This window comes from Oncorhynchus gorbuscha, linkage group LG21 (assembly GCF_021184085.1).
Source record: "Oncorhynchus gorbuscha isolate QuinsamMale2020 ecotype Even-year linkage group LG21, OgorEven_v1.0, whole genome shotgun sequence".
Classification (NCBI taxonomy): Eukaryota; Metazoa; Chordata; class Actinopteri; order Salmoniformes; family Salmonidae; genus Oncorhynchus; species Oncorhynchus gorbuscha.
In genome coordinates this window covers 26,170,387-26,190,348 of record NC_060193.1, presented here as the reverse complement: position 1 = coordinate 26,190,348, position 19,962 = coordinate 26,170,387, and the positions used below count along the sequence as shown (strand labels likewise).

Below are 19,962 nucleotides of genomic sequence, written 5' to 3'. Positions count from 1 at the left end.
TCTTTAAAAAATGAAAGATCCATCCATTGTCTGAGGTATTGCTCATGTTGCTAAAAAAAAAAACCTGAAACGACTTAAGCTGCTTCCTTTTACAAAATTCTGAGTGGGGAATTCCCCTGGATTCCTGAGGTCTTTGTCCCTTTCCTGGTTTGGTATGAGTCACCTTTCCCTCTTCAGGTGGATTCTTCTCTATTGTGGGGAGGAAGAGAGGAAGAGAGAGAGGGAGGGAGAGAGGTAGGAAGGATGGTCTTGCGACAGGCCGGGGACACTTGAGCTTGACCCACGGTCAGGGGAGAGCGGCTGCTGTCACAGAACATGAGGTCTCGGAGTCCATTCTTTTTCATGGTCAGTCCTATTGTCATACAGTACCTTGCATATAGGCATGAGAAAACATGTCAAAAGCGATCGCAAGCCTATACTATGACTGCCATCACGCCACAGCATCGGAGTATGTTTCAAAGATGTCGCAGCAAGAACAGTGATGCTACTTCTGTCAGCGTCTGTGTGTGTGGCTCTGTGGTTGCCAGGTAACCCCTCCCCCCCCTTAACCAGGTGTGTATGTGTTTCCTCTCCTCCAGACATGTCGTCTCCCACCATGAAGAAGCCAGAGAAGCCCTTGTTCAGCCCCACCTCCCCGCAGGACTCCTCCTCCAGACTGAGTACTTTCCCCCAGCACCACCACCCCGGACTCCCAGGGGTCGGACACAGTGGTGAGTAGGCTAAGCACCTGCCCCACTACTAAGTCTAGAGTGCTCATTCAGTGACCTACAGTGACCTCCACAAGAAAGTGATTGAACTGAAAGTGTTTTTTTTGTCATGCATCCCCCTTTAGCCTTCCCCCCAAAATCCTTTGAATTAGTTGGGATTGTAATGTGTACATTTTTGTTCTCCATTAGTGTATTTTTCAATGGTTTGTTTTTCTCTCTCCCTCCCTCTCTAAATGTGTCTGTCTGTCTTGTCTGTCTGTCTTCCCCTGTTTCTCTCTGTTTCTTCCTCTCTCCGTTTCCCTCTTCCTATCCCCTTAGTTATATCGACAAGGAGCCCTCCACCCCACTCCCCCCTTCAGTTCTCGGCCATCTTGCCCCCTGCCCCGTCACCCTACTTCTCTCACCCCACCATCCGCTACCCGCCCCATCTCAACCCCCCTGACTCCCTGAAGAGCTACGTGCCCAGCTACGACCCGTCCAGCCCACAGAGCAGCCAGGTGAGTGTGAACTGCAGCACACTGGAGGGGAGTCGGGTTGGGCTACATTCCTATTTCTCTTATTTTATTTAAGAGAACTTGACTGTGTACAGTCTCTCTCCTCAGTAGGCCTGACTGACAGACAGTGTTTGTGAACAGGGATATGATTGGATGTGAAGTTCGGGATTTTAGTAGAAAATGTGTTTTGTGGCAAACGTTTGATGAAAAACAATGGATATTTAACACTACGAGTATTTAAAGGACAGCGGACCAGTTTGGCTATACTGTGGTACACTTTTCAATGTGATGATTGGATCAAGTATCAGTTGAGTTTTCATTTAATTTCATAATGAATTAAATTTTTCTCTAATGAACCAACTATTCAATTGAATAATGTACTGTTTATGTCAAAAATGATACCTGCCCAATACAATTGTGCCTTGACATTTTTACAACAATTGAATGTTGATCAAATGCCACTTTCCTGTACATTATTTGAGCTCTTTCCAATTTAAGTGGCAATCTTAATAGTTATCCTTCACCTTGAGAATTATTTTGGGGGATTTGGGTGCTTTATAACATTTGACACATGAAAACGGGTGGACAATGTCTATAATCGTTAAGAAGACTAGTTCAATCATTGCACATAGTGTCTTCACAGCACTAGTCTTTCTGGGGCACATTTGTTTTGCACAGCATTGGATGGAGGGAGTTGACACAGGGTTGGATGGAGTGAGTTGACACAGGATTGGATGGAGGGAGTTGACACAGGATTGGATGGAGGGAGTTGACACAGGATTGGATGGAGGGAGTTGACACAGCATTGGATGGAGGGAGTTGACACAGCATTGGATGGAGGGAGTTGACACAGCATTTGGAGGGAGTTGAGCGTTGGATGGAGGGAGTTGACACAGGGTTGGATGGAGGGAGTTGACACAGGGTTGGATGGAGGGAGTTGACACAGGATTGGATGGAGGGAGTTGACACAGCATTGGATGGAGGGAGTTGACACAGCATTGGATGGGGGGAGTTGACACAGCATTGGATGGAGGGAGTTGACACAGCATTGGATGGAGGGAGTTGACACAGGGTTGGATGGAGGGAGTTGACACAGGGTTGGATGGAGGGAGTTGACACAGCATTGGATGGAGGGAGTTGACACAGCATTGGATGGAGGGAGTTGACACAGGGTTGGATGGGAGGTGACACAGCATTGGATGGAGGGAGTTGACACAGGGTTGGATGGAGGGAGTTGACACAGGGTTGGATGGAGGGAGTTGACACAGGGTTGGATGGAGGGAGTTGACACAGGATTGGATGGAGGGAGTTGACACAGGATTGGATGGAGGGAGTTGACACAGCATTGGATGGAGGGAGTTGACACAGGGTTAGATGGAGGGAGTTGACACAGCATTGGATGGAGGGAGTTGACACAGGGTCGGATGGAGTGAGTTGACACAGGGTTGGATGGAGGGAGTTGACACAGGGTTGGATGGAGGGAGTTGACACAGGATTGGATGGAGTGAGTTGACACAGGGTTGGATGGAGTGAGTTGACACAGGGTTGGATGGAGTGAGTTGACACAGGGTTGGATGGAGTGAGTTGACACAGGGTTGGATGGAGGGAGTTGACACAGGGTTGGATGGAGGGAGTTGACACAGGGTTGGATGGAGGGAGTTGACACAGGGTTGAGGAATTGGCAGTGCCGGTGGACTCACCGGGTGACTTCTCAGCCAGGTTCTTAATCAAGTGTGAACTTTAACCCCCCTCCATTCAGAATATGCTGCTGTTATGATCTAAACACTCTTGAAAGTGCAGGAAAATTCCTTCATGCAATGACTGAATGCTGACCTAACTGAAATACGCTATAGGTCTATTTTGAAGAGCCTAAATGTAAAATATACACTGTAAAAACCACTAACTCAATATTCCAAAGAAAATCCAGGCCCTTTTTCACAAAACAAATATAATTACAGAGGGTCATAATACAGTTTTTTTTTTATAATGAATTCTGATAAACCTGAGAGAAGACTTTATACATTAACTGGGTACACACTAAAGCCTTGTGTCACTGTGCTGGGAGTGTGTGTGTGTGTGGGGGGGGCAACCATAGAGAGATGAGAGAGCCGTGAGATATTTATGTGAGTTTTATATCCCCGCTGTTCTCACTGAAAACAATGGGCTCATAGACGAGGCTGGATCTATGCGGCCCGGGACTGTTACTTCAGACAAAACCACAGGGAATGATAAAGGCCGTAAATATTTGCCGTTGCCGGGGCCTCTGCTCTCTTTTGGCGGAATTACTGGCCCCTCTCCTCCACAGTGCAGGATGGGAGAAGGGGGAGTGTGTGTGTGTGTGTCGGTGTGTGTGTGTGTGTGTGTGTGTGTGTGTGGGTTTGCAGAGGAGGGCGTCTCGGCAAATAAAACAGCTCTTCTAATCCCATGGACGGCAGCCAGAATGTTTTTATGCTTGCTTTAACTCAGATTATATTACACTCTAATTAAACATTCTATTCACATTTTTAAGGAACCCTGTGGACACAATTCTTTTTCATAAAGGCCTATTTGAGGTTTGAACTTGGGGCGCCGAAGAGCCCAATACACCACAGGCTGTCTCCCGCAGTCTGAAAGAGTAGCTCCCACTAGCTCCTTTTCACTCTTAAAACACTAGAGATGATCTACACAGGCTATTTGGGCGGGGCTGTTCTCCCTTCCTCCATACTCCTTTCTCCTTGGACCCCTCCCTCCATCATCCTCGCCCCTACTATCAGCCCCCTTTCTCTCTCTCTCTCTCTGTCTCTGTCTCTGTCTCTGTCTCTCTCTCTCTCTCTCTCTCTCTCTCTCTCTGTGTGTCAAGTGAGGGCGACATTTTCCCACACAAAACAGCACTAAACTGACTGTGCAAACAATACTGTAAAACACACTTTACTGTTGTTTCTTTTCTTTAACGATTCGAAGTCATTTCAATGAAATTGACGTCTGTGCCCAGTGGGATTTGTCAAGTGGCCACAGTTTAAATAGTAGAGGAGTTGTCACTAACTGCCCCCTCTATTTTGTTTCCCTGTCTTTGCCCCCCCCCAGCCTAATAGCAGTGGCCAGGTGGGGAAGGTTCCAGGCCACTTCACCCCAGTCCTGGCCCCCTCTCCGCACCATGGCACAGTGCGACCCGTCTCGCTCTCCATGCCCGACACCAAGCCCATCACATCAGAAGGTGAGTACAACGGTGAGCTCCCTTTCTTTCTCTCTTCCTGGCACTGCAAAACCCTTCTGTGCCCCATTACTGTAGTAGTTTCCATTTTGCTCACTTTATAAAGAATCGATCAATGTAATATTTTCTCATTGTGTCTATGTGTCTCTCTGTCTGTCTTTGTGTGTTTGCTCCTCCAGGATACTCAGCACCGGGCACCCCCACAGCCAATCGTTTTGTAGGACTGAGCCCTAGAGATCCGGCCTTCCTTCACCAGCAACAGGTGAGAAACATTACCACTACTCTTCTTTCACATCCTCTCCTTCCTTCCCTTCTTCCCTTCCTTCCTCTCAGCCTCTCCAGAAGGGATCTGAGACCACGGAGATATTTCGTTCTATCTGAGAGTGAGACCTTATTTGTCGGTTCTCGCACAGATGCACGCGGAGTCTGAGAAGTGAAATGAACTGTTTCTCAAAATGCTCGCTCCAGTAAGTGACAGGAAATGCACTGTAATGGTATAGTTGAAGACATATACTCCCCTACGTATCTATTTGGGCAGTGAAGCTAAAACTCTTTTGGCACAATACTCCAGCGTTTTGGGATTTGAGATCAACTGTATTATTATATTATTATTATTATTTCATATAAGGCGATAGTCCAGAATGTCATCTTTTATTTGAGGGTATTTTCATACATATCTGTTTTCACTTGTCTGATTTATTCGTGGCAACATACTTCGGAACAGCCAAAACAAACCACAAATGCATCCAACAGTCACAAACTTCATGTAGGAATATGGGGCCAAAGACAACATTTTTGAGGACTTCAAATACAAATAAATGAATTTGTTCAAAAATACTTATGACACCTTCAAATAGGGCGACTAGACACATGAAACGCTTTCACTTTTAAGCGGTCAAATAGGTCGGGCAGGTTAATACCCTCAAATAAAAAGGGACATTCTGTACTGTCACCTCACGTAAAACATTTGATCCCAAATCCAAATGCTGGAGTATCGAGACACATTGAAATGTTTCAGCTTCCCTGTCCTAATGGAGTGCTTTCAGAAAGCATTCACACCCCTGGACCTTTTCCACATCTTGTTGTGTTACAGCCTGCATTTAAAATGGATTCAACTGTGATGTTGTGTCTCTGTCCTACACACAATACCTTACAATGTCAATGGAATTATGTTCTTAGAAGTGTTTAGATATTAACAGCACATTAAAAGGTGAAATGTGTCGAGCCAATAAGTATTCAACCCCTTTGTCGTGGCAAGCCTAAATAAGTCCAAATGTGCTTAATAAGTCATTAATAAGTCACATAATAAGTTGCATGGACTCTGTGTGCAATACTAGTGTTTAACATGATTTGTGAATGACTACCACATCTCTGTACCCCCACACATACAATTATCTGTTAGATCCGACAGTGAATTTCAAACACAGATTCATCCACAAAGACCAGGAAGGTTTTCCAATGCCTCACAAAGAAGGGCACCTATTGGTAGGTGGGGGGCAGGTCTTGACTATCCCATTGAGCATGTGAGCATGGTGAAGTTATTCATTTGGATTGTGTATCAATACACCCACTAGCTGGACAGGAAGGAAACCCTTCAGGGATTTCACCATGAGGCCAACGGAGACTTTAACACAGTTTCAGAGTTTAATGGCTGTGATAGGAAACTGAACATGGATCAATATGTTTTATTTATTTAACTAGGCAGAACAAATTCTTATTTTCAGTGACGGCCTAGGAACAGTGGGTTAACTGCCTTGTTCAGGGGCAGAACGACAGATTTTTACCTTGTCAGCTCGGGCAAGTTGTCAGCTCATGCATTATGTTTGCAATAAGGCACTAAAGTAAAACTGCAAAAAAGGTGACAAAGAACTTCACTTTATGTTCTGAATACAAAGCGTTATATTGGGGCAAATTCAACACAACACATCACTGATTACCACTGTTCATATTTTCAAGCATGGTGGTGGCTGCATCATGTTATGGGTATGCTTGTCATCAGCAAGGACGAGGGATTATTTTAGGATAAAAAGAAACAGAATAGAGCTAAGCACAGAAAAGACTCTTAGAAAACCTGGTTCGGTCTGCTTTCCAACAGACACTGGGAGACAAGTTCACCTTTCAGCAGGAAAATAACCTAAAACACAAGGCCAAATATGCACTGGAGTTGGTTACCAAGACAACATTTGAAAGTTCTTGAGTGGCCTACAGTAGTTATAGTTTGGGCTTAAATTGACTTGAAAATCTATAGCAAGACTTGAAAATATCTATCTAGCAATGATCAACAACCGACTTGACAGAGGCTTTAAGAATTGTTAAAAGAATAATGTGCAAATATTGTACAATCCAGGTGTGCAAAATTCTTAGACTTACCCAGAAAGACTCACAGCTGTAATTTCTGCCAGAGGGGATTTCTAACGTGTATTGACTCAGGGGTGTGAATACTTACGTAAATGAGATATTTCTGTATTTCATTTTCAATAAATGTTCAAACATTTGTAAAAACATGTTTTCACTTTGTCAATACCGGGTATTGTGTGTAAGACGGGTGAGCAAAAATTATCAAATGTAATTCATTTAGAATTCAGGCTGTAACACAACAAAATGTGGAATAAGTCAAGGGGTATGAATACTTTCTGAAGGCACTGTAAATACGTAGGGGAGTGTTTGGGCACCTTTTTTTACCATTCCACATACTGTATATAATTCATATTTAGAAATATCTTTTTACCTAATTATTTTCGGTATGAGGCAGGAAGTAAATAGAAGTACAGTAATATGATGAGGGTGTAATGTGCTCTACAGTTTTCTACAAATATTTTGCTGTAAGCCAATAAGGCATCACAGGCATATATAAAAGAGACCAGCATTCCCTTAAATGCAATTTGTTTAGCTTCATTCCGTAGTCCATTGAAGAACAACATAATGGTTTCAAAAGCAAGTACAAAAGTAAGAATGTGCAAACAAAGACAGACAAATATGTCAATTACTCCTCCGTCGTGGTTCAGTACCTATTCAAAAATGTGTGCTGTTCTGCACATGCTGTTCTGAAAGTCACAGTATTCAGCCTGAGACACGTGAACAGGCAGTGTACGATACAGGCCAGGGCCGGACTGTTTGGTGTTGTTGGCGTCGAGCGGTCGTCCCGGCGGCCAGACCAGGCAGATGTGGCCGCTGAATTGTGTGTGAGGTTAGGAGCATTGTGGTTGGCGAGGGTGGAAAAATGAAGGCTTGGAGCGCTAGTCCCTCCTCATGAACACCCCCCCCCCCCCACACACACACACACACACAGACACAGACACACACACACACACACACTCACACACGCTGGTCCGAGGCCAAGTGTTTCCAACCATGCTTAATTTAATGCATCTGCACACAGCTACATAATAATCAGTGGTTTTTCTTCTACTCTGTTCCTGTTGAGTGTAATGACAAAGCCCGGCCTGTATTTCCCTGCAGCTTGGTAGAGCAGGCAGAAAATGTGCTGTTTTGTTAACGATGCTATGCCTCTCTGTAGCTGGGAGGACTCTTTTGGACAGCGTGTGTGTCCATGCGTGTGTGGAGTTTATGTGCCACATTTTTTTAGTAGCCTTGCTGCTTCTGTCAGTGAACTCACTAAACAGCAGCTGAACCCAATCCTGTCTCATCGGCCGCTAGACTAAATAAGACCCCTTTTTTTATTTGATAGATCTCTTTCATTTGTTTAACATGTATTTAACCAGGTAGGTTAATTAAGAACAATAGTTGATAATATTCTATTTTTAGTATAGTTTACATAGTATTCTCTACTCTAACACGGCCACTGGATACTAAATGAGCAGAAACAGACCTGGAGGAAATGCAATGCAATAGCCATTCATCATGCTAATCTTATATTAGTCCGGCTTTGTGCGTGTGTGTTCTGTGGTTCAGGATGATTTAAACCGACGAAGCTAGGTCTTTTAACCTGCGGTCTATGACACTAGGCCACTGTTCCCCGTGGAGTAAACAATGTCATAGATACTCTCCCTTTGTTGTTATCGTCAGTCAACCCGGCTCTGGGTCATTATTTGGTGGAGTTATGAGATGCATTGACACTTTCCTCCGGTGTGTTTTAAGGCAGACCTTTGTTCTGAGGCCGGTTGGGTGGAGAGAGGAGACGTACGAGGTGGATTAGTTTCACCGACTTAAGGTGTCGTGTTTCCGATGCGGTCACAGGCGATATTCCAGAGATAGTGTAGTGTAGTCAGAACCCCCAATGTCCCCAGGGCCTATTCTACAACCCCCCTCCCCCTCCCAAAACACACACCTTCCACACCCCTCCTCCTTCCAAACAACAATTCCTTAGTGGAAAATCGGTGAGGAGAAAGAAGAAGAAGAAAAACCCTCTGATTCATGTCTTCTCCTTGGTTAACCCTTAAAGGGACTGTTCCTCCGCCATGTGCTCCAGTGGGAACGTTCGGTGATCAGATGACATTTGGTATTATCTAAGGCAGCCTGCTAATCCCCATTCTGCCTGCATCTGTTTTTGCTAACGTTCCCCTAACGTTCCCCGGCGACGTCTTCCCTGTCCCTCTTACCCCTGCCGCTGCGATCTGGCAATGCCGGCAGACAGATGGCGAGCCCCCCTAGAGGAGTGCTGGCAGGCCTGGCACAGAGCGTGTGGAGGAGGAGGAGGAGGAGGGGGGGGGGGTTTGGTAGAGCGTCTGGACAGCCAGTGCGTTCTCTATGCTCAAAGCTTTGTCAGAGCAGAGCAGCAGACTGCTGGGTAGTGTAGAGGCAGTGTTGGTGTGCTGTGTGGTGTGTACAGCATCCTGGCCTCTGTTACTAGTAGAAGGTTAAGGCTGGAGACTTAACCATTCACTGCTGGTAGTAGAGCCTTGGTGTTGGAAGAATTAGTCTATATGATTTTTAAGAGATTGAGTGACGGCCTCTGTTCATATCCTCCCTTGTGTGTGTGTGTGTGTGTGTGTGTGTGTGTGTGTGTGTGTGTGTGTGTGTGTGTGTGTGTGTGTGTGTGTGTGTGTGTGTGTGTGTGTGTGTGTGTGTGTGTGTGTGCGCGCGCGCGCGCGCGTGTGTGTGTGTGTGTGTGTGTGTGTGTGTGTGTGTGTGTGTGTGTGTGTGTGTGTGTGTGTGTGTGTGTGTGTGTGTGTGTGTGTGTGTGTGTGTGCACGTTTTTTGGGGGGAGTTTGTTTTTACCATTGGCTAGTTAATTCGGCAGATGCTTCCACATTTTCGATACGCACAAGATAAACACAAGAACTAGAGGAAATCAGTCGTTCACCTCCAGGTGTAGTGCAGCAGTGGCTAACCGTTCAGCGCGGCTGTGTGTACAGGTGGCTAATGTTATCGACCATCCCTAAGTAGGTTTGGAATATTCAGTGTGTGAGGATATACTGTATGATTAAACCATCTTAAGAGCTCTTCAGTTTGCCACAGCGGCGGGGAGATTGCTCACGAGGCACTTTCTCACAATGCATTACCAAATGGATGTGTTGATTGTGTTGACTAAAGGTGCAAGGTTAGCTGGGTATTGGCTGAGATGGCTCTCCACTGGATTGTGGATACGTGCGTGTGAATAATGCATGGGATAGGAGAATGTGGGATTCATGTGTGTTGGTTTTGTGTAAGTGTACATTAAGGTGTGTGTGTGTGTTCTTTTTGTAGAACATTAGAGACAAGCCAGCAGCCCTTCTTACGTTCTACAATCTCATCTAGCTACCTGAGTTTCACCATAATACTGCTACTTCCATATGGCGACAGTTACACTAGAATATGTCTGCTACAAAAGACAGAATAGGCCTCAATGAGGCGTTATGCAGAGCAGCAATGGACAGCACATAGTAGCCAGTAACAACACGCATGCAACCTGTGGAATGCATGGCCCCATAGGCTAACCATAGGGAACTACTGCCTTATACAGTAGCTAAATGACTGCCATTTTGACATGACTCACATCCTGTAAACTAACCCCTTCTTTGCTTCCAGGTCAGATTAGAAACGTAGTACTAATTGTGACGGAATTCTCCCATGCTCTTTCCCTATATTCTAACTGTAGAACGATGATCTAATGTTACTGAATGATAATGACTGTCGTATCATATGTGTTTATGTTTAGGTACAACCAGATCTGTCATAGTTTGGGCGCAGGCCTATTTTGGGCGTAGGCCAGTTTGCTCTAAGTTCTCTGCTTTAGGCTTTGTTTGCATGCATGACTTTGTTTCCTTAGTCACATTGTATAGTAACTTTGTGTAAGTGATATCAAAGTGAGTTGTGAGAGTTTGTGCTACTGGCTCCGTGTCTGACTGCCAGGTTTTAATTGACAGCTGAGGATATGTGACTGGACCATGAATCAAAACAGCAGGCATTATGGCCCCAGTGGCACTGAGGATACTTTGGGGATTGCTTGGCAAAGGTAACGTTTCCATTATTTCAAACAATCTCTCTATCACTTGTCTGCAAACTGTCTGATGAAGCACGCACACACGCGCACACACACACACACACACACACACACACACACACACACACACACACACACACACACACACACACACACACACACACACACACACACACACACACACACACACACACACACACACACACACACACACACACACACACACACACACACACACAATATATATATACCGTGTAAGTATTATCATTCATACCTTGATTAAAATCTACCCTTTCAGATGTTCAGACAAAGGGTTCAACCCTCACCTTTCTGCATTCCTTTCATTGCTGCCACCACAACATACCCATAAAGAATGTGCACAATCTGTTGAACATCACTCACTATCCCAGTCGGCTCTTAACCCTCCGCTCATTTGTTGTAGATACAGTGTAGTCATTATGATCATTCATAGACTGCCAGAGGAATGTCAACCAAGCAATAACAGTGCCAAATAAGACCTTCAAGGTATTTGGAGTGTGTTAGTTCCTTGATAGAGTAGGATTAACCTTACCTGTTCACTTGTGTGTGTTACTGGACATTATCAAGGGGTATTCTGCTATCGTTGAGCATGCCTGTGTATACTACAATCTGTGACAGGGTGCTGCAGACTTTATTTGTCTGACTGGGTCTTAGATTTATGGGAAATTATTTCTCCGTCCAAAGAATAGCAGGTCACAAATGGTTAACCAGTGATCCCTGTCTTTCTTTCTTTCTGTCTCTATCTTTCTTTCTCTCTCTCCCCAACACAACACATATTTATCTTTCATTTTTGCTCCGAGCCTTAGAAAGTCCTTGGGTTGGATGGGCTTGTGTGTCACGGAAAGTTAAGCACACATAAAACATCTGTTGGAGGCCTCGGCGGTGTGACAGCTCACATAAATACTATATCTGCATCCCAAATGGAACACCCTCTTCTCTATGTAGTGCACTACCTTTGACCAGGGCCCATAGCGGAGTAACTTATTTGTTTGGTTGTACTTGAGTCTCAAACTGCTTTTAGGAGACAGTTAGCCCTTCTTTTCCACCTCCAAGTGTGTCCAGCTCTCCGGCTTTGTCCTCGATCCCCACTCCTCTTCCTACTTAAAGAGACACGTACCTCTCTCGTTCTCTCTCGTTTTCTCTCTCTCGTTCTCTCTCGTTCTCTCTCTGTCTCTCTCTCGTTCTCTCTCTCTCTCTCTCTCGTTCTCTCCCTCTCTCTCCCCCTCTCTATCGTTCTCTCTCTCTCTCTCTCTCTCTCTCTCTCTCTCTCTCTCTCTCTCTCTCCCCCAACCCCCTCTCTCTCGTTCTCTATCTCTCTCTCTCTCTCTCTCTCTCTCTCTCTCTCTCTCTCTCTCTCTCTCTCTCTCTCTCTCTCTCTCTCTCTCTCTCTCTCTCTCTCTCTCTCTCTCTCTCTCTCTCTCCCCTCTCTCTCCCCCTCTCCCTCTCTCTCATTCTCTCTCTCCCCTCTCTCTCTCTCCCTCCCTCTCTCTCTCTCCCTCCCTCTCGTTTTCTCTCTCTCTCCCTCCCTCCCTATCTCTCTCCCTTCCTCTCTCTCTCTCTCTCTCTCTCTCTCTCTCTCTCTCTCTCTCCCCCTCTCTCTCCCTCCCTCCTCCCTCCCTCTTTCTCTCTCTCATTCTCTCTCTCTCTCTCTCTCATTTTCTCTCTCTCCCTCCCTCCCTCCCCCTCTTTCTCTCTCTCTCTCTCTCTCTCTCTCTCTTCTCTCTCTCTCCCCCTCCCTCTCGTTTTCTCAATCTCTCCCCCTCTCTCTCCTCTCGTTCTCTCTCTCTCTCTTCCCTCTCTCGTCTCTCTCTCTCCCCCTCTCTCTCTCTCTCCTCTCTCGTTCTCTCTCTCTCCCCCTCCCTCTCTCTCGTTCTCTCTCTCTCTCTCCCCCTCCCTCCTCCCTCTCTCTCTCGTTCTCCTCTCTCTCTCTCTCTCTCTCTCTCTCTCTCTCTCTCTCTCTCTCTCTCTCTCTCTCTCTCTCTCTCTCTCTCTCTCTCTCTCTCTCTCTCTCTCTCTCTCTCTCTCTCTCTCTCTCTCTCTCTCTCTCTCTCTCTCTCTCCCTCCCTCTCGTTCTCTCTCTCTCCCTCCCTCTCCTCCCTCTCTCCCTTTCTCTCTCTCTCTCTCTCTCTCTCTCTCTCTCTCTCTCTCTCTCTCTCTCTCTCTCTCTCTCTCTCTCTCTCTCCCTCCCTCCCTACTTCCCTCTAGTCTCTCTCTCTCCTCTCTCTCTCTCTCTCTCTCTCTCTCTCTCTCTCTCTCTCTCTCTCTCTCTCTCTATCTATCTCTTTCTCCCCCTCTCTCTCGTTTTCTCCCTCCCCTCTCTCTCGTTCTCTCTGTTTCCCTCTCTCTCTCTCTCCTCCTGTTTCTCTCCCCCTCCCTCCCTCCCCTCTCTCTCTCTCTCGTTTTTCTCTCCCCCCCCTCTCCTCTCTCTCTCTCTCTCTCTCTCTCTCTCTCTCTCTCTCTCTCTCATTCTCTCTCTCTCTCCCTCCCCCTCTCTCTCTTCTCTCTCTCTCCCCCTCTCTCTCTCTCCCTCCCGTTCTTTCTCTCCCTCTCTCCCTCCCCTCTCTCTCTCTCTCATTCTCCCCCTCTCTCTCTCTCCCTCTCTCTCTCTCCATCCCTCCCTACCTCCCTCTAGTTCTCTCCCTCCCTCTCTCTCTCTCTCTCTCTCTCTCTCTCTCCTCCCTCTCATTTTCTCCCTCCCCTCCCTCCCTCCCTCATTCCTCCCTCACTCACTCCCTCCTCTCTTTCTCTCTCTCTCTATCTCTCTTCTTTCTCCCTCTCTCTCGTTTTCTCCTCTCTCTCGTCTCTCTCTCTCTCCGCCTCTCTCTCTCTCCCTCCCGTTTCTCTCTCCCTCTCTCCCTCCCCCCCCTCTCTCTCTCTCTCTCGTTTTCTCTCTCTCCCTCCCCCTCTCTCTCTCTCTCTCTCTCTCTCCCTCCTCTCATTTTCCCTCCCCCTCCCTCCCTCCCTCATTCACTCCCTCACTCCTCCTCTCCTCTCTCTCTTGTCTTCTCTCTCTCTTGTACTCTCTCTCACTCTCTCTCTCTTCTCTCTCTCCCCCCTCTCTCTCGTTCTCTCTCTGCCCCTCTCTCTCGTTCTCTCTCTCCCCCTCTTTCTCATTCTCTCTCCCTCTCTCTTTCTTTCTCTCTCTCTCCCCCTCTCTTTCTCGTTCTCCCTCCCTCCCTCCCTCCCTCCCCTTCTCTCTCTCCCCTTCTCTCTCTCCCCCTCTCTCTCGTTCTCTCTCTCTGATTCTCTCTCTCTTGTTCTCTCTCCCACTCTCCCTCCCTCCCTCTCTCTAGTTCTATCTCCCTCTCTCTCTCTCTCTCTCACTCTCTCTCTCTCTCTCTCTCTCTCTCTCCTTGGAAAACGTGTTAATTTCAATTTAAACAGGGCCGTGTCTATCAGAGAATGTGTGCGTGTGTGCTCTTAAAGCCTCCTTCCGGCCTACTCTGCCCTCTGTGAGGTTACAGGTTTTTTTTGAGAGCCCCTTCTCAAGGCCTCCTAATAGACCAGTGGAGGTAAGAGGAAATATGTGCCCGAGCTGCATGGAGGCCTCTCTCTCTCTCTCTTTCTCTTGCTGCTCTCTCTCGCTGCTCAGACAAGACTAACAGAGGCTCGCCTCCTGATTGTACAGTATATAGGAGAAATGAGAGCTGCAGTGAAAGAATGACAGATTTCTTGTCATACATGATTGATTGATTCACGAACACCGTCAGGATACCAGAATTCAGATTCATTGCCGTATATATATATATATGCAGTGAATTGTGGTTCCAAAACGGTTTCCATATTGTCTGTAAGAGAGCTCATTAAATCATCAGTATTGCCTCCTGAAAGATAAAGACCGCAAGAGAGAATAGCTCAGGTTTATTGTCTTCTGTTGACATTTTCCAGAAATCGAAAGCATAACGAGCTGGGTGAGCTTCAGTGTCTGTCCGACAGAAATGGAATTCAAATGTTCCCGAAGATCTGTAGAACACTTTAGTAGACAATAGGGCACCTGGCACTATATTGACCCCGACATGAAAGTTTATGCCACCTGCAACATTTACTTACACCTCAGACCGAGAGACGTCTTGGTCATCTGAATCCCGGGGGGGTAGATGAGTTATTCTGTATTCTTCTCAGCGAAGTATTGACAGTCGAAATAATCTGGTGCACCCCCCCCCCCCCCCCCCCCCCCCCCCCCCTTCGTGGACAATTGAGACTTTGCATTGATTTTCTGTTGTCTGTCTAAACCTAATGCATTCACTGCTCCTTCCCACTAGCAATCTCAGAGAAAGTGGACGTATGCCATCATTTCCCTAGCGAAGGTTTGTTCATTGGGTTGAGAATCTGAATGCACTGTTTTTTTGAAGTGCCATTGTATTCAGATTACATGTGGTTTGTATTGTCTTGCTCCCACTTCTGCGTCTTATATAGTCCCTCACGCTAGGACCCAAAATAAAACACTCCCACACTTGCATGATGCCGTTCGGGCAGGAAATGGGTCAGCAATCCATTAAGATGCCATTAGATAATCTAATTCCGATGGCTTAATCCTTAAATGAAGCCAACTGGACACTGGAGCTCCGCTTGTGTGGAGGAGAATTAGTGTGATTTGGGGCTGTGGAGCTCTAAGATAGGGCTAAAGGAGTCCATGGGTAAAGGTAGGGTTGTGACCATGAGGAAAGTTGTTTTTCTCATGAGTGATTGTGTGAAGCCACGTGCAGACCTGCGTTGGGGAAGGGAACTTGGGCTTAATGAATGACATCCCCCAACTCAAACATAGACGCCATCTTTTTAGTATACAAAGAGTCATTTGGAGAAATATAATAGTAATATGGGTTGACTAAAGAGATCCTGTGATTCTATATGTAATTGTATGGGATTGACAGTGTGATGGACTGTATAGTACCTTTTCATGTGTCTACTATGTCTTCACCTGAGAAGGCCTTTAGAGTTGGACACGGAGGGGGAGAGAAAGAGAGGGGGTGTGTGTGTGCTAGGGAGAGAGGAGGGAAGAAGAGAATGCTGCAGGGAACTAGCCTGCTCTGAGCTTTCTTTGTTCAGCAAGGTAGGAAAAAACGTAATCTCTCATTTCCTGTCAGATGATGTTTTTGGCAGGAGAGAAAGAGAGTGAGGGGGAGAAAGAGTGAGTTAGAGGCAGAGAGAAATAGTGAGTTAGAGAGAGAGAGAGTGAGTTAGAGGCAGAGAGAGAGAGTGAGTTAGAGAGAGAGTGAGTCAGAGGCAGAGAGGGAGAGTGAGTCAGAGGCAGAGAGAGAGAGTGAGTCAGAGGCAGAGAGAGAGAGAGAGAGTGAGGCAGAGAGAGAGAGGGAGTCAGAGGCAGAGAGAGAGAGAGAGAGTGAGGCAGAGAGAGAGAGTGAGTCAGAGGCAGAGAGAGAGTGAGTCAGAGGCAGAGAGAGCGAGAGTTGGAGGCAAAGAGAGCGAGAGAGAGTGGGAGGCAAAGAGAGCGAGAGAGAGTTGGAGGCAAAGAGAGCGAGAGAGAGTTGGAGGCAAAGAGAGGGAGAGGCAGAGAGAGAGTTGGAGGCAAAGAGAGGGAGAGGCAAAGAGATGGAGAGAAAGAGAGGGAGGGAGAGAGAGAGTGAGAGTTGGAGGCAAAGAGTGCGAGCGAGAGAGTAAGAGTTGGAGGCAAAGAGAGCGAGCGAGAGAGAGAGAGTTGGAGGCAAAGAGAGCGAGAGTTGGAGGCAAAGAGAGCGAGCGAGAGAGCGAGAGTTGGAGGCAAAGAGAGCGAGCGAGAGAGTGAGAGTTGGAGGCAAAGAGAGCGAGAGAGTAAGAGTTGGAGGCAAAGAGAGCGAGCGAGAGAGAGAGAGTTGGAGGCAAAGAGAGTGAGCGAGAGAGCGAGAGTTGGAGACAGAGAGAGAGAGAGAGTTGGAGACAAAGAGAGAGAGAGAGCGAGAGTTAGAAGCAAAGAGAGCGAGCGAGAGAGTAAGAGTTGGAGGCAAAGAGAGCGAGCGAGAGAGCGAGAGTTGGAGACAGAGAGAGAGAGAGAGCGAGAGTTAGAAGCAAAGAGAGCGAGCGAGAGAAATTAAGAGTGAGAATGATGAAGGGAAGGGGTCCAAAGAGAAGGGAGTAAGGAGGAGGAGAAAGAAGCCCAGCCCAAATAACCCCTGTCTGGTGTTTTAACCCTTTATACAACCCCCTTTCTTTCTTTCATTCTTAGTCTCTTTCTCTCTCCTTCCCTTCTCTCCTTCACTCTTTCCTTTCTTGTTTTATTTTCTGAGTCTGATCTCCTTAGAAACATGTGTTGAATATGTGTTTCCCATTGGTTTTAGTCGAGGCTGAGCCACTCGGAGAAGTGTCTTATATGAAATGCAGACCAGACCATTGGACACCATTCATGGACGGAGACAGACAGTCGTGTCAGATGGGACAGCCCCGGGGGGGGGGGGGGGGTCTCCTCTTCCCCCGTTAGCTCGTCTTCCTATCCCACTGACAACAATAATCTACTTTTTTTCTTTATCGAGGAAGTCTTACATCGGCATGGAAACAGTGGAGGGACTTGGTTAACCTACATTACCTTTCAAACATATCCCTCATTCTTTGCACCCCAAAAACGCTATATCCTCCTCCTGTCTATCTGTGTACTAGGCTCTGTATATAGTGTTGGCCTATAATGTAGCAATTGTGCAAGACAGGTATTGCAGATGTAGTGCGAGCGGTGGGGGTAATTGATTAATTATTCAACATGTACGTATCATTGAGCCCCTTGAGAACAACACACTGTTTGTTTCGCAGGCAGACCGCGTTTTCGGTTTGCGCCTCCTGCGAACAATCGCTGTGTTGTGTTGCATTAGTGTGCGTTGAATAGGGATTGGGCAGATTTGTAAAGAACCCCACCCCCCCTTCTGTAGCACCATTGATCAACATGGAGAGGGTCTGTTGATATGGAATTAGGTGTGATCCTCGCCTGACATCCTTCTCAGAGGAATCGGTGGAAAACACCGGAAGCGCTTTGTCTGACTGTGTCCCCCTCGAACCATAGACTGATTAGACTAGACATAAGGCCTCTACATCATTCCTCCTGGGTAAAGCAAACGCACTGGGCACACACTGGTTGAATCAACGTCGTTTCCACGTCATTTCAAGGGAATTACTTTGAACCAACGTGGAATCGACGTTGAATCGATGTCTGTGCCCGGTGGGAAGTGATTGGGTGAGAGGGATGAGTCTATAGTGGACTTGGGACATGCCGTTGTCAAATGGTCTGCATGAACATTTTGTTGAAATAGTTTTAGGGGATATTCATTAAACATTGCCATAGAATCTGATTCGTAGAAATGTGATTGGCGGTACATATTAATGACGATAATAATGACGGATGTTAACAGCACATTATGCTAATTACTCAGAATTGTGTTCTGCCTACCTAACAAAATAATTGGGTAGTTGAATATGGTTTTTAACACTATGAATAAACCCTTTTGTCCCCCCCCCCCAGCTGACTATCCCTCTAAAGTGTAACGGTTCATTTAATAGTGATGTGTTACAGTATGCAGCAAATGTAATGACTTGCTGCAGAGCACTTCATCATTGTGCGTGTAGAGCATCTGATCGGTGCTGTTGTCTTATCTCTACTGATGCTTTCAAAAGCTTCCGACGCTCAATGCAGGCGACTCAAAACCCGCTTCTGTTCTCTCCTTCTCTCTCTGTTGTGTTTCCACAGTCCTGGTACCTGGGCGAGCTTAGTTCCATTCCAAGTCACGAACGGGACTCCGATTCTGCCAACAAATGTCCACCAGAACTACAGCATAAACATCATTGGTGAGCCCCCCCTCCTCCACACAGAGGCAGAGAACTGAAGACCCGTCGAGGGGGTGGGGGGGGGAGAAGTGTCGGCAACGGGGGAAATAATCAGCAAGCAGCACTTAAAACAATTGCGTTTGTCCTTTGTCCCCCCCCCCCCTGCCCTCCACCCTTTCCTCCCCAAACCCCTCCTCCCATCGGGACATTGGCCAAGAAGACTTGAGTTGGTTTGGAGTGAATCTGATCCGGTCCGCTCTAGCTTAACCCTATGCCATGCCAGTCAGTCATTGTGTGAGAAGAGCCTTTCCATTCAAAATGCTGTGACGTATTCTGTACAAAAACATTTAGATGCCTTAATATTTAGCATGACAACTCTTAGTCTGACGGTGGTGGTCTTCTTCTTCATTCTGTTGTTGGGAATTTTTAACCTTGGTTTACAAACAGGGGAAGTGATCTGAAACACACAAAGGCTGGCTGGTAGTAGATTACCCGATTGTAAGTTATTCAACTCTGACCTTTACCCCTTCTGCAGAAGAGGCTCCCATGTCAAACTATTGACTATGTAACCATAGGAACAAATTGTGAATTCAGTGTTTTTTCTTCTTCTTTGATTTCAATTTACTGTGATACAATTTTTATTTTGTCTGAAACTCGTTATCCTGTTGATTCTGTACTGCTATCCACTTAAAAGTTAGTTATACTCCTTAGAGTTGTGAACTCTTACTATGGTAAAAAAGAAGAGAAAGACACTATATTTTTAGGTTAGAGATTTGACCCGTTTTTTAAGAATTCGTATCTCCTTTAGAAAAGGATTTTAAAAAAAGACAAAAAATTATCTAAAAATCTCGAAAGAGGCAAGTGCAATTGAATTTTTGAAGGGAAGCTATGTCTGTCAGCCCTAAGACTCTAAAGGAAGGGAGGGTAAATATGAAACTTTGTTGTTTTAAATACATAAACGTAAAAAGGTTTAAAAAAAACAAAAATTTGATTTGATTTCAGTCGCATTTCTGTGTATCTAAATATGGAAAGTAAAGAATACTAAGCCTGAAATGCAGGGATGTGTTTGAAGGTGCGCATTAAGCTACCTGTGCAGAACTGAATATGAACAAGACAGCACTTCTATTAAGCCCTACTCAGTCTCATGGGGAGCTTTTTATTTATTGTGAGAGAAAAAAAAGACATTTAAAAATTGTTTTTTATTGAAACACACGTAGTGTATAAAATGGCATCTGAAATCAAGAACATATGCATTTGGCCATCAGCTTATGAAGCTTGTGTTTATAATATGACTTGACGAGGGGAAAAAAAGAAGAAGAATGCAGGCTGTTAAAGTCATTCATAAAAATGTATGTGTATGTCACAAAAAAAATCTACACTTTTGTGCAACCCTGAACCTTCAAGGTTGCAGAG

The 19,962-nt window shown here is 46.0% G+C and overlaps 1 protein-coding gene across 7 annotated transcripts in view; it reads left to right on the top strand.

The window, feature by feature from the left end:
* Positions 1-19,720, top strand: part of LOC124008629 (nuclear factor 1 B-type-like) — a 78,046-nt gene extending 58,326 nt beyond the window's left edge. For 4 of the 7 annotated variants that reach the window (XM_046320088.1, XM_046320091.1, XM_046320086.1 and 1 more), the window contains 6 exons: positions 579-710; positions 1,026-1,204; positions 4,265-4,406; positions 4,571-4,653; positions 10,697-10,785; positions 18,473-19,720. In XM_046320088.1, the coding sequence (XP_046176044.1) occupies positions 579-710; positions 1,026-1,204; positions 4,265-4,406; positions 4,571-4,653; positions 10,697-10,785; positions 18,473-18,608 (761 nt within the window). In that variant the 3' untranslated portion in view covers positions 18,609-19,720. The remainder of the gene's footprint in view (positions 1-578; positions 711-1,025; positions 1,205-4,264; positions 4,407-4,570; positions 4,654-10,696; positions 10,786-18,472) is intronic. The other 3 variants (XM_046320087.1, XM_046320092.1, XM_046320093.1) reach the window with 3 other exon arrangements.
* The last annotated feature ends 242 nt before the right edge of the window (positions 19,721-19,962 follow it).